The sequence below is a fragment of the Anomaloglossus baeobatrachus genome, chromosome 8, assembly GCF_048569485.1.
Source record: "Anomaloglossus baeobatrachus isolate aAnoBae1 chromosome 8, aAnoBae1.hap1, whole genome shotgun sequence".
NCBI classification, from domain to species: domain Eukaryota; kingdom Metazoa; phylum Chordata; class Amphibia; order Anura; family Aromobatidae; genus Anomaloglossus; species Anomaloglossus baeobatrachus.
The window spans coordinates 244,760,007-244,774,409 of record NC_134360.1 but is presented as its reverse complement, the minus strand read 5'-3'; the positions used below and the strand labels follow the sequence as shown (position 1 = coordinate 244,774,409).

The window sequence follows — 14,403 nt, the reverse complement described above, 5'->3', positions numbered from 1 at the left end:
ATGTCTATGCTCAAGCCCCTTTTGTGATGTCTGTGCCCCCCAGCCCCTCTTGTGATGTCTGTGCCCTCAGTGATGTCTGTGCCCTCAGCGCTCTTGTGATGTCTGAGCCCCCAGCCTCTCTTGTGTTGTGTATGACCCCCAGCACCTCTTGAATTGTGTATGTCCCCCCAGCACCTCTTGAGCTGTATATGCCCCCAGCGTCTCCTGTGATGTGTATACCCCCTCAGCCCCTCTAGTGTTTGCCTCCAGCGTCTCCTGTGATGTGTATACCCCCTCAGCCCCTCTAGTGTTTGCCTCCAGCGTCTCCTGTGATGTGTATGCCCCAGTGTCTCCTGTGACTTATACATCACATTGGAGATGCTGGGAGCATATACATCACAGGAAACACTGGGGACATACATAACACAGTAGGGGCTGGGGGATATACATCACAGGAGGGGCTGGGGGCATTTACCTCACAGGATGGGCTGTGGGCATTTACATCACAGGAGGGGCTGGAGGCATATATATGTCCTTAGCCTCTCATGTGATGTATGTGCCCCCAGTGCCTCCTGTGATGTATATACAGCAGTCCCAGTGTCTCCTATCTGATGTATATATGTCAGTCCCAGTGTCTCCTATGTGATGTATATGCCCCCAGGACCTCCAGTGATGTATGTGCCTTCAGCGTCTCCTGTGATGTATATACAGCAGTCCCAGTGTTTCCTATGTGTTATATGTGCCTCCAGCATCTCCCAGCATGTATATACAGTGTCTGTTATGTGAGGTTTATGATTTACCAATCTTATTATCACAAGGAGTTGACTGTGCTGCAGACAGAGACAAACCTGAAAAAGCAGCTGTGAGAAGACACATGATTAGTATCATCAAACACCACAGCCGCACCACAGAGAAGCCGCTCCGGCCGCCACAGTAGGGGTCAGTTAATTCATTGTTTGACCAAATATAGCCGGGTCATTTTCACATTGATAATTTTGTGCGGCCCCCGAAGCTTGGTAGAAATTTCCAAATGGACCCCGGCTGAAAAAAGGTTCCCCACCCCTGTTATATAGAGTCATTACACTCAGAGGGATCTATTTCTATATATTATATAGAGTCACTACACACAGAGGGATCTATTCCTATATATTATATAGAGTCATTACACACAGAGGGATCTATTCCTGTATATTATATAGAGTCATTACACACAGAGGGATCTATTCCTTTATATTATAGAGTCATTACTCACAGAGGGATCTATTCCTATATATTATATAGAGTCATTACACACAGAGTGATCTATTTATATATATTATATAAAGTCATTACTCACAGATGGATCTATTCCTGTATATTATATAGAGTCATTACACACAGAGGGATCTATTCCTATATATTATATAGAGCCATTACACACAGAGGGATCTATTCCTTTATATTATATAGAGTCATTACACACAGAGGGATCTATTCTTATATATTATATAGAGTCATTACACACAGAGGGATTTATTCCTATATATTATATAGAGTCATTACACACAGAGGGATCTATTCTTATATATTATATAGAGTCATTACACACAGAGGGATCTATTCCTTTATATTATAGAGTCATTACAGATAGATGGATCTATTTCTATACATTATATAAAGTAATTACACAAAGATGGATCTATTCCTATATATTATATAGATACATTACAAACAGAGGTATCTAAACAGAGGTATCTATTCATATATATTATATAGAGTCAATACACACAGAGGGATCTATTTCATGTGTTTATTTCTGGTAATGTTGATGATTATGGCTTACAGCCAATGAAAACTCAAAAGTCATTATCTCAGAAAATTAGAATAATTACCACAAAACACCTGCAAAGGTTTCCTAAGCATTTAAAATGGTCCCTTAGTCTGGTTCAGTAGGCTACACCATCATGGGAAAGACTGCTGACTTGACAGATGTCCAGAAGGCAGTCATTGACAGACTCCACAAGGAGGGTAAGCCACAAAAGGTCACTGCTAAAGAAGCTGGCTGTTCACAGAGTGCTGCATCCAAGCATATTAATAGAAAGTTGAGTGGAAGGAAAAAGTGAGGTAGAAAAAGGTGCACAACCAACTGGGATAACTGCAGCCTTGATAGGATTATTAAGAAAAGGCCATTCAAAAATGTGGGGGAGAATCACAAGGAGTGGACGCTGCTGGAGTCAGCGCTTCAAGAGCCGCCACACACAGACGTGTCCAGGACATGGGCTACAAGTGTCACATTCCTTGTGTCACCGCTCATGACCAATAGACAACGCCAGAAGCGTCTTACCTGGGCCAAGGAGAAAGACCTGGGCTGTTCTCAGTGTCCAAGGTGTTGTTTTCAGATGAAAGTAGATTTTGCATTTCATTTGGAAATCGCGGTCCCAGAGTCTGGAGGAAGAGTGGAGGCCACAATCCAAGCTGCTGAGGTCTGGTGTGAAGTCTCCATAATCAGTGATGGTTTGGGGAGCCATGTCATCTGCTGGTGCAGCTCCACTGTGTTTTATCAAGACCAAAGTCAGCGCAGCGTCTACCAGGACATTGTACAGCACTTCATGCTTCCTTCTGCTGACAAGCAGTATGGAGATGGAAATGTCATTTTCCAGCAGGACTTAGCCCCTGTCCACACTGCCAAAACTACCAATACCTGGTTTACTAACCACAGTATCCCTGTGCTTGATTAGCAGCAAACTCACCTGACCTAAACCCCATAGAGAATCTATGAGAGACACCAGAGCCAACAATACAGGCGAGCTGAAGGCGGCTATCAAAGCAACCTGGGCTTCCATAACACCTCAGCAGTGCCACAGGCTGATCGCCTCCATGCCATATTGTCGCATTGATAGAGGAATTCATGCAAAAGGAGCCGACCAAGTACTGAGGCATTTACTATACAGTCTTCTCAGTAGGCGCCAACATTTCTGAGTGTAAAATCATTTTTTCAGTTGGTCTTATATAATATTCTAATGTTCTGAGATAATGACTTTTGGGTTTTTATGGGCTGTAAGCCATAATCATCAACATTAACAGAAATAAACACATGAAATTGATCCCTCTGTGTGTAATGACTCTATATAATATATAGGAATAGAGCCCTCTGTGTGTAATGACTCTATATAATATATAGGTATAGATCCCTCTGTGTGTAATGACTCTATATAATATATAGGAATAGATCCCTCTGTGTGTAATGACTATATAATATATAGGAATAGATCCCTCTGTGTGTAATGACTCTATATAATATATAGGAATAGATCCCTCTGTGTGTAATGACTCTATATAATATATAGGCATAGATCCCTCTGTGTGTAATGACTATATAATATATAGGAATAGATCCCTCTGTGTGTAATGACTCTATATAATATACAATAAACATGAGAAATAGATCCCTCGGTGTGTAATGACTCTATATAATATATAATAAACATGTGAAATAGATCCCTCTGTGTGTAATGACTCTATATAATATATAATAAACACGTGAAATAGATCCCTCTGTGTGTAATGACTCTATGTAATATATAGGAATAGATCCCTCTGTGTGTAATGACTCTATTTAATATATAGATATAGATCCCTCTGTGTGTAATGACTATATAATATATAGGAATAGATCCCTGTGTGTAATGACTGTATATAATATATAGGAATAGATCCCTCTGTATGTAACGACTCCAAAGAATATATAGGAATAGGTCCCTCTGTGTGTAATGACGCTATAAAATATATAGGAATAGACCCCTCTGTGTGTAATGACTCTATATAATATATAGGAATAGTTCCCTCTGTGTGTAATGACTCTATATAATATATAGGAATAGATCCCTCTGTGTGTAATGACTATGTAATATATAGGAATAGATCTCTCTGTGTGTAATTACTATGTAATATATAGGACTAGATCGCTCTGTGTGTAATGACTCTATTTAATATATAGATATAGATCCCTCTGTGTGTAATGACTTTATAATATATAGGAATAGATCCCTGTGTGTAATGACTGTATATAATATATAGGAATAGATCCCTCTGTATGTAATGACTCTATAGAATATATAGGAATAGATCCCTCTGTGTGTAATGACTATATAAAATATAGGAATAGATCCCTCTGTATGTAATGATTCTATATAATATATAGGAATAGATCCCTCTGTGTGTAATGACTCTATATAATATATAGGAATAGATCCCTCTGTGTGTAATGACTATGTAATATATAGGAATAGATCGCTCTGTGTGTAATGACTATATAATATATAGGAATAGATCCCTGTGTGTAATGACTGTATATAATATATAGGAATAGATCCCTCTGTATGTAACGACTCCAAAGAATATATAGGAATAGGTCCCTCTGTGTGTAATGACGCTATAAAATATATAGGAATAGACCCCTCTGTGTGTAATGACTCTATATAATATATAGGAATAGTTCCCTCTGTGTGTAATGACTCTATATAATATATAGGAATAGATCCCTCTGTGTGTAATGACTATGTAATATATAGGAATAGATCTCTCTGTGTGTAATTACTATGTAATATATAGGACTAGATCGCTCTGTGTGTAATGACTCTATTTAATATATAGATATAGATCCCTCTGTGTGTAATGACTTTATAATATATAGGAATAGATCCCTGTGTGTAATGACTGTATATAATATATAGGAATAGATCCCTCTGTATGTAATGACTCTATAGAATATATAGGAATAGATCCCTCTGTGTGTAATGACTATATAAAATATAGGAATAGATCCCTCTGTATGTAATGATTCTATATAATATATAGGAATAGATCCCTCTGTGTGTAATGACTCTATATAATATATAGGAATAGATCCCTCTGTGTGTAATGACTATGTAATATATAGGAATAGATCGCTCTGTGTGTAATGACTATATAATATATAGGAATAGATCCCTCTGTGTGTAATGACTATGTAATATATAGGAATAGATCCCTGTGTGTAATGACTGTATATAATATATAGGAATAGATCCCTCTGTATGTAATGACTCTATAGAATATATAGGAATAGATCCCTCTGTGTGTAATGACTATATAATATATAGGAATAGATCCCTCTGTGTGTAATGACTCTATATAATATACAATAAACATGAGAAATAGATCCCTCGGTGTGTAATGACTCTATATAATATATAATAAACATGTGAAATAGATCCCTCTGTGTGTAATGACTCTATATAATATATAATAAACACGTGAAATAGATCCCTCTGTGTGTAATGACTCTATGTAATATATAGGAATAGATCCCTCTGTGTGTAATGACTCTATTTAATATATAGATATAGATCCCTCTGTGTGTAATGACTATATAATATATAGGAATAGATCCCTGTGTGTAATGACTGTATATAATATATAGGAATAGATCCCTCTGTATGTAACGACTCCAAAGAATATATAGGAATAGGTCCCTCTGTGTGTAATGACGCTATAAAATATATAGGAATAGACCCCTCTGTGTGTAATGACTCTATATAATATATAGGAATAGTTCCCTCTGTGTGTAATGACTCTATATAATATATAGGAATAGATCCCTCTGTGTGTAATGACTATGTAATATATAGGAATAGATCTCTCTGTGTGTAATTACTATGTAATATATAGGACTAGATCCCTCTGTGTGTAATGACTCTATTTAATATATAGATATAGATCCCTCTGTGTGTAATGACTTTATAATATATAGGAATAGATCCCTGTGTGTAATGACTGTATATAATATATAGGAATAGATCCCTCTGTATGTAATGACTCTATAGAATATATAGGAATAGATCCCTCTGTGTGTAATGACTATATAAAATATAGGAATAGATCCCTCTGTATGTAATGATTCTATATAATATATAGGAATAGATCCCTCTGTGTGTAATGACTCTATATAATATATAGGAATAGATCCCTCTGTGTGTAATGACTATGTAATATATAGGAATAGATCGCTCTGTGTGTAATGACTATATAATATATACAAGTAAAATATATCTTTGTACCGTGTTAGCCAAACACGGTACAAAGATATATTTTACTTGTATATATTATATAGTCATTACACACAGAGCGATCTATTCCTATATATTACATAGTCATTACACACAGAGGGATCTATTCCTATATATTATATAGAGTCATTACACACAGAGGGATCTATTCCTATATATTATATAGAATCATTACATACAGAGGGATCTATTCCTATTCCTATATATATATATTCTATAGGAATAGATCCCTCTGTGTGTAATGACTATATAAAATATAGGAATAGATCCCTCTGTATGTAATGATTCTATATAATATATAGGAATAGATCCCTCTGTGTGTAATGACTCTATATAATATATAGGAATAGATCCCTCTGTGTGTAATGACTCTATAATATATAGGAATAGATCCCTCTGTGTGTAATGACTCTATATAATATATAGGAATAGATCCCTCTGTGTGTAATGACTCTATATAATATATCCCTCTGTGTGTAATGACTATGTAATATATAGGAATAGATCCCTCTGTGTGTAATGACTCTATATAATATATAGGAATAGATCCCTCTGTGTGTAATGACTATATAATATATAGGAATAGATCCCTCTGTGTGTAATGACTCTAAAGAATATATAGGAATAGATCCCTCTGTGTGTAATGACTCTAAAGAATATATAGGAATAGATCCCTCTGTGTGTAATCACTCTATATAATGTATAGGAATAGATCCCTCTGTGTGTAATGACTCTATATAATATATAGGAATAGATCCCTCTGTGTGTAATGACTCTATATAATATATAGGAATAGATACCTCTGTGTGTAATGACTCTAAAGAATATATATGAATAGATCCCTCTGTGTGTAATCACTCTATATAATGTATAGGAATAGATCCCTCTGTGTGTAATGACTCTATATAATATATAGGAATAGATCCCTCTGTGTGTAATGACTCTATAGAATATATGCGTTTCCCTTTTTGCATTGAATTACTGAATGAATGATCTTTTTGCTGATATTCTCATTATTGCGATGCACTTGTAATTCACAGATCACAATTCCGCGTATAATCAGACACTCACGGTGACCTTCTTCTTCCTCGCTCTTCTGCCTGTGGCCGGATTTCGTCCCTGTATTCAGTGTAGGGTTGATGACTTCAGACCAGTTTCCAGTGATTGTTGCAGAAGTCTTTATTTTTCGGCTCCTTCTACCATCAGGTTCCTCCGAAATCTTCAATGTGTCCTCCCGGCAAACATTCCCATATTGTAATATTCCGTCTGGTAATTGTCTGCGGATCCGACCTTGATTCCTCCCCCGATGATGTAAAGTGACAATAACTCGACCAAAACTGAGCATCTCCAGGGGATGAGCCCAGTGTGAAATCAGTTCCCCGGCACCATAATCCGCTGTGAGACGGAGATCGCCCGGCACAAATCTCAGGGACGCGTCTAATGGGGAATGGACGGGGCTCTGCAGCTTTGGCGCGTAGAGCAGACTGTGTCCCTGCGGAGAGAGGAGGGCGAGGGAAACACAAAGCACAGGGGGTTAATTCCGATACTCCCAACTGTCTGCCCATAATTTATTTCACTGTCCAGATTATAAATGTCATCCAATAACATCACAGGCACAATAAAAGGCTCAACTAACGAGCAGCCTGCGTCCAGCACCCAGCAATGTGCAACACCACGTCACACAAGGCCCCAATTTCATATAAAACACGTAATGATGAGCTCGGGTGCTCAGTACTTGTAACTAGCGATGAGCGGGCACTACCATGCTCGGGTGCTCAGTACTCGTAACTAGTGATGAGCGGGCACTACCATGCTCGGGTGCTCAGTACTCGTAACTAGTGATGAGCGGGCACTACCATGCTCGGGTGCTCAGTACTTGTAACTAGCGATGAGCGGGCACTACCATGCTCGGGTGCTCAGTACTCGTAACTAGTGATGAGCGGGCACTACCATGCTCGGGTGCTCAGTACTGTACTGGTAACTAGTGATGAGCGGGCACTACCATGCTCAGGTGCTCAGTACTGGTAACTAGTGATGAGCGGGCACTACCATGCTCAGGTGCTCAGTACTCGTAACTAGCGATGAGCAGGCACTACCATGCTCGGGTGCTCAGTACTCGTAACAAGTGATCAGCGGGCACTACCATGCTCAGGTGCTCAGTACTGGTAACTAGTGATGAGCGGGCACTACCATGCTCAGGTGCTCAGTACTGGTAACTAGTGATGGGCGGGCACTACCATGCTCGGGTGCTCAGTACTGGTAACTAGTGATGAGCGGGCACTACCATGCTCAGGTGCTCAGTACTCGTAACTAGCGATGAGCGGGCACTACCATGCTCGGGTGCTCTGTACTGTACTGGTAACTAGTGATGAGCGGGCACTACCATGCTCAGGTGCTCAGTACTGGTAACTAGTGATGAGCGGGCACTACCATGCTCAGGTGCTCAGTACTCGTAACTAGCGATGAGCAGGCACTACCATGCTCGGGTGCTCAGTACTGTACTGGTAACTAGTGATGAGCGGGCACTACCATGCTCAGGTGCTCAGTACTGGTAACTAGTGATGAGCGGGCACTACCATGCTCAGGTGCTCAGTACTCGTAACTAGCGATGAGCGGGCACTACCATGCTCGGGTGCTCAGTACTCGTAACAAGTGATCAGCGGGCACTACCATGCTCAGGTGCTCAGTACTGGTAACTAGTGATGAGCGGGCACTACCATGCTCGGGTGCTCAGTACTGGTAACTAGCGATGAGCGGGCACTACCATGCTCAGGTGCTCAGTACTCGTAACTAGCGATGAGCGGGCACTACCATGCTCAAGTGCTCAGTACTGGTAACTAGTGATGAGCGGGCACTACCATGCTCGGGTGCTCAGTACTCGTAACTAGCGATGAGCGGGCACTACCATGCTCAGGTGCTCAGTACTGGTAACTAGTGATGAGCGGGCACTACCATGCTCGGGTGCTTAGTACTGGTAACTACTGATGAGCGGGCACTACCATGCTCGGGTGCTCAGTACTTGTAACTAGTGATGAGCGGGCACTACCATGCTCAGGTGCTCGGTACTGGTAACTAGTGATGAGTGGGCACTACCATGCTCAGGTGCTCAGTACTCGCAACTAGTGATGAGCGGGCACTACCATGCTCAGGTGCTCTGTACTCGTAAAAATGCTTGAGTTCCCCATTGACTCGCATTATACTTGGGTACTCAAGGCACGCACATATGATCATCCAACTGCTTGTTACCAGTACTGAGCACCCGAGCACGGTAGTGCCCACTCATCACTAGTTACCAGTACTGAGCACCTGAGCATGGTAGTGCCCGCTCACCACTAGTTACCAGTACTGAGCACTTGAGCATGGTAGTGCCCGCTCATAACTAGTTACCAGTACTGAGCACCCGAGCATAGTAGTGCCCACTCATCACTAGTTACCAGTACTGAGCACCCGAGCATGGTAGTGCCCACTCATCACTGGTTACGAGTACTGAGCACCCGAGCATGGTAGTGCCCGCTCATCACTAGTTACGAGTACTGAGCACCCGAGCATGGTAGTGCCCGCTCATCACTAGTTACGAGTACTGAGCAGCCGAGCATGGTAGTGCCCGCTCATCACTAGTTACCAGTACTGAGCACCCGAGCATGGTAGTGCCCACTCATCACTAGTTACAAGTACTGAGCACCCGAGCATGGTAGTGCCCGCTCATCACTAGTTACCAGTACTGAGCACCCGAGCATGGTAGTGCCCGCTCATCACTAGTTACGAGTACTGAGCACCTGAGCATGGTAGTGCTCGCTCATCACTAGTTACGAGTACTGAGCTCCCGAACATGGTAGTGCCCGCTCATCACTAGTTACGAGTACTGAGCACCCGAGCATGGTAGTGGCCGCTCATCACTAGTTACCAGTACTGAGCACCTGAGCATGGTAGTGCCCGCTCATCACTAGTTACGAGTACTGAGCTCCCGAGCATGGTAGTGCCCGCTCATCACTAGTTACGAGTACTGAGCACCCGAGCATGGTAGTGCCCGCTCATCACTAGTTACGAGTACTGAGCACCTGAGCATGGTAGTGCCCGCTCATCACTAGTTACCAGTACTGAGCACCCGAGCATGGTAGTGCCCACTCATCACTAATTACCAGTACTGAGCACCCGAGCATGGTAGTGCCCACTCATCACTAGTTACCAGTACTGAGCACCCGAGCATGGTAGTGCCCGCTCATCACTAGTTACCAGTACTGAGCACCCGAGCATGGTAGTGCCCACTCATCACTGGTTACGAGTACTGAGCACCCGAGCATGGTAGTGCCCGCTCATCACTAGTTACGAGTACTGAGCACCCGAGCATGGTAGTGCCCGCTCATCACTAGTTACGAGTACTGAGCAGCCGAGCATGGTAGTGCCCGCTCATCACTAGTTACCAGTACTGAGCACCCGAGCATGGTAGTGCCCACTCATCACTAGTTACCAGTACTGAGCACCCGAGCATGGTAGTGCCCACTCATCACTATTTACGAGTACTGAGCACCCGAGCATGGTAGTGTCCGCTCATCACTAGTTACGAGTACAGAGCACCCGAGCATGGTAGTGCCCGCACATCACTAGTTACGAGTACAGAGTACCTGAGCATGGTAGTGCCCGCTCATCACTAGTTACCAGTATTGAGCTCCCGAGCATGGTAGTGCCCGCTCATCATTAGTTACGAGTACTGATCACCCGAGCATGGTAGTGCCCGCTCATCACTAGTTACGAGTACTGAGCTCCCGAGCATGGTAGTGCCCACTCATCACTAGTTACCAGTACTGAGCACCCGAGCATGGTAGTGCCCGCTCATCACTAGTTACCAGTACTGAGCACCCGAGCATGGTAGTGCCCGCTCATCACTAGTTACCAGTACTGAGCACCCGAGCATGGTAGTGCCCGCTCATCACTAGTTACCAGTACTGAGCACCCGAGCATGGTAGTGCCCGCTCATCACTAGTTACCAGTACAGAGCACCTGAGCATGGTAGTGCCCGCTCATCACTAGTTACCAGTACTGAGCACCCGAGCATGGTAGTGCCCGCACATCACTAGTTACGAGTACAGAGTACCTGAGCATGGTAGTGCCCACTCATCACTAGTTACCAGTACTGAGCTCCCGAGCATGGTAGTGTCCGCTCATCACTAGTTACGAGTACTGAGCACCTGAGCATGGTAGTGTCCGCTCATCACTAGTTACGAGTACAGAGCACCCGAGCATGGTAGTGCCCGCACATCACTAGTTACGAGTACTGAGCTCCCGAGCATGGTAGTGCCCACTCATCACTAGTTACCAGTACTGAGCACCCGAGCATGGTAGTGCCCGCTCATCACTAGTTACCAGTACTGAGCACCCGAGCATGGTAGTGCCCGCTCATCACTAGTTACCAGTACTGAGCACCCGAGCATGGTAGTGCCCGCTCATCACTAGTTACCAGTACTGAGCACCGGAGCATGGTAGTGCCCACTCATCACTAGTTACCAGTACTGAGCACCTGAGCATGGTAGTGCCCGCTCATCACTAGTTACCAGTACTGAGCACCTGAGCATGATAGTGCCCGCTCATCACTAGTTACCAGTACTGAGCACCTGAGCATGATAGTGCCCGCTCATCACTAGTTACAAGTACTGAGCACCTGAGCATGGTAGTGCCCGTTCATCGCTAGTTACCAGTACTGAGCACCTGAGCATGGTAGTGCCCACTCATCACTAGTTACCAGTACTGAGCACCCGAGCATGGTAGTGCCCGCTCATCACTAGTTACCAGTACTGAGCACCCGAGCATGGTAGTGCCCGCTCATCACTAGTTACCAGTACTGAGCACCCGAGCATGGTAGTGCCCGCTCATCACTAGTTACGAGATATGTCCGGTTATTAATGGCAGCACGGATCACAAGTGAAGTTTTACGAGTCTATGAAAATCGTGTGCAGCAGAAGGATGACAGTGTATAATCTGTGCCATCCATGGGCTGTATGAGCTTAACATTGCACAGTGTAGGAGAAGCTTTGTTATTTCATTCTTTCTTTATCTGGTAAAACACTGATGACACCGGTTCCGTTTTTTACATGCGTGTATTATAGGGACGCGTGGAGTGGTTCTGAGAGAGGACGGCTGTGGACGGGGAGCACCAGACACAGATACATGTGAGTTCCTGTGAAGGGGAATCGGAGCAGATCTCTCCCTTCTGTAATGTCACAGACAAGTTAGGACAGAGCGTTCATCCTGCGCTCAGTGACTTATCCTCCTCCAAGTAATAATCGCTGCATCTGCTCTGCGGTTATAAAGAACCTATTAGCATCTTTATCTACGAAGGATCATTTTCCCTTTTCCAAATAGTTGGGTGTTGAAGGGAATTAATAATATATTTATTGGACTATAAGAGATGAAGGAATTCAGCACTGGATGACCCTGGAGGATCTCCTGTGGTGCTATGGGGCCCCTGGGAGAGGAGGACTATTTGGGTATGTGCACAGAAAGTTTCTGGACCTAAAAAACGCACCTTGTGGCCGAAAAATGGAGCAGAAAATGATGCACAAAAAAACGTATGTTTGGTGTATTCAATGGGTGGAAGGGCTGAAAAACACAAGAAAAAACGGATCAACAATTGCCATGCTGCTTATTATTTCTGCACCAAAAACTGCAAGGAAAAAAGAAGCAACGTGCGCACAGCGTGTCTGAATTGTCATAGACTTTGCTAAGAGAAGGGTGCGCTTAAACGAGCTGTATGACTCACACAAGTCTGGCATCGCATCATCCGGCACGGCCATCTTCTCTCCTGACAGCAGCGGCTGCATGTATTTCTATGCAGCTGAGATGCTCCTGTTTGGAGCGTGCGGCCGTGCCGGGTGATGCCGATGTGATGCTCAGCGAGTCATATGGCTCATGTGAGCGCACCCTTAGGATGACAGGCAAATTTGGGCAACAAACTGCACCAAAAAATGGATCAAAATCTGCATTGTGCGTACAGGGCCTTTCAGGTTGCTCTTGTCCACATTTTAACATGTGGTGAGACCCTGCTGTCTCTGATTGTCCCCAGTGTTCTGGGCATGTGCAGTGCTGCGAAAGCGGATCTGATAACAGCTGACATTACAGACAACCCTCTGCTATGATCCCATAGACTTCAATGTTAAAAAATCCACAAAACTTATACCCGATGCAGGATTGCCAACTTGACTTTTTGATTTTTCTGGACAGATTATTAAAAAAATCATGGCCAGGCGATGTTTTTGACATATTAGAAATCCATAATAAAGCATTATGACAAGTGATGCGTGTCTACAGCCCATAATTCCGATATAAAGACGTCGGCTGTCGTCATTGTAAACCACGAAATAATGAGAATTTCAGAGAAAATTATCTGTATCGGTTTCTACAACTTCAAAAAAATCATGGGCATTTTACATTTTTTTTATGAAAAGGGCAAAAAAAAAGTGCCTTATTTTATGGCTTTTCCTGCAGTTTCTGGACGGGAGGTGACTCAGGTCCAATCTTGTCCAGACAAAAAAGTTGAAAAAGTTTCCCGATCCGGCTGAAAAACTGATTTTACCCAAACGGATGACATTTTAGGACATTTCCATCCCCATATAAATGAATGGATCATGAACCGGATCACAATATTTTGTTTTCTATTATCCCAAAACAGATCTGAAAGATTCCCCCCAGAAATAACTGTTGTACATGTGAACACAGCCTAAAAAATAAGCAGAAAATGGATTGATATGACCTGCTTGATTGGGCCTCCAGAACCTCCTGGGTCATTAGAAGTGTGGTGGTGTCAATCAGCAGCTGGTGTGGATCCGATTTGTACAATTAGGCCTCGGTTCCACCTGCATATAGCTTCTGGTGCGAGAGCATCGGAAGCAAAATCCTAATGACCCTCTGCTGCGAGTCTGATCCGAGGGTCATGTGACTGTGATGCGATCGGATCACAGCTGCAGAGAACAGGGAGGGGGGCACTTTCTCCCCATCTCCTCCGCTGTCTGTCTCTGTGTACATTGCACTGCGGTCGGATGATATGCAAGTGCAGTGCGATGTTTCACGTGCTCCCATAGACTTGTATGGGGGGGTGTGAGCCGAGACTCGCTGCAAAATGCAACACGCTGCGATTCATTCCGTATGCCGCTATGGCATGAGAAATCAGTTGCAGATGGACACTGCCCCATAGTTTTACACTAGGGTGAGAGCAATCTGATGTGGAACCGTACCCTTACCCGGACCACCGTCCTCTGTGCACACAATTACCAGCGCACCGTGACGGATCACACCCAAAATCAAAGCCACCAAAGAAGAATGGATGAGAAAAATAGCTCTCATGGCC

General features: G+C 43.4%; 1 protein-coding gene across 1 annotated transcript in view; it reads right to left on the bottom strand.

Moving 5' to 3' along the window:
• The window catches only part of ARTN (artemin), a 91,888-nt gene that overhangs the window by 74,400 nt on the left and 3,085 nt on the right, over nucleotides 1-14,403 (bottom strand). The window contains exon 2 of the mRNA XM_075321171.1: nucleotides 7,137-7,557. Within this exon, the coding sequence (XP_075177286.1) occupies nucleotides 7,137-7,410 (274 nt within the window). The 5' untranslated portion in view covers nucleotides 7,411-7,557. The remainder of the gene's footprint in view (nucleotides 1-7,136; nucleotides 7,558-14,403) is intronic.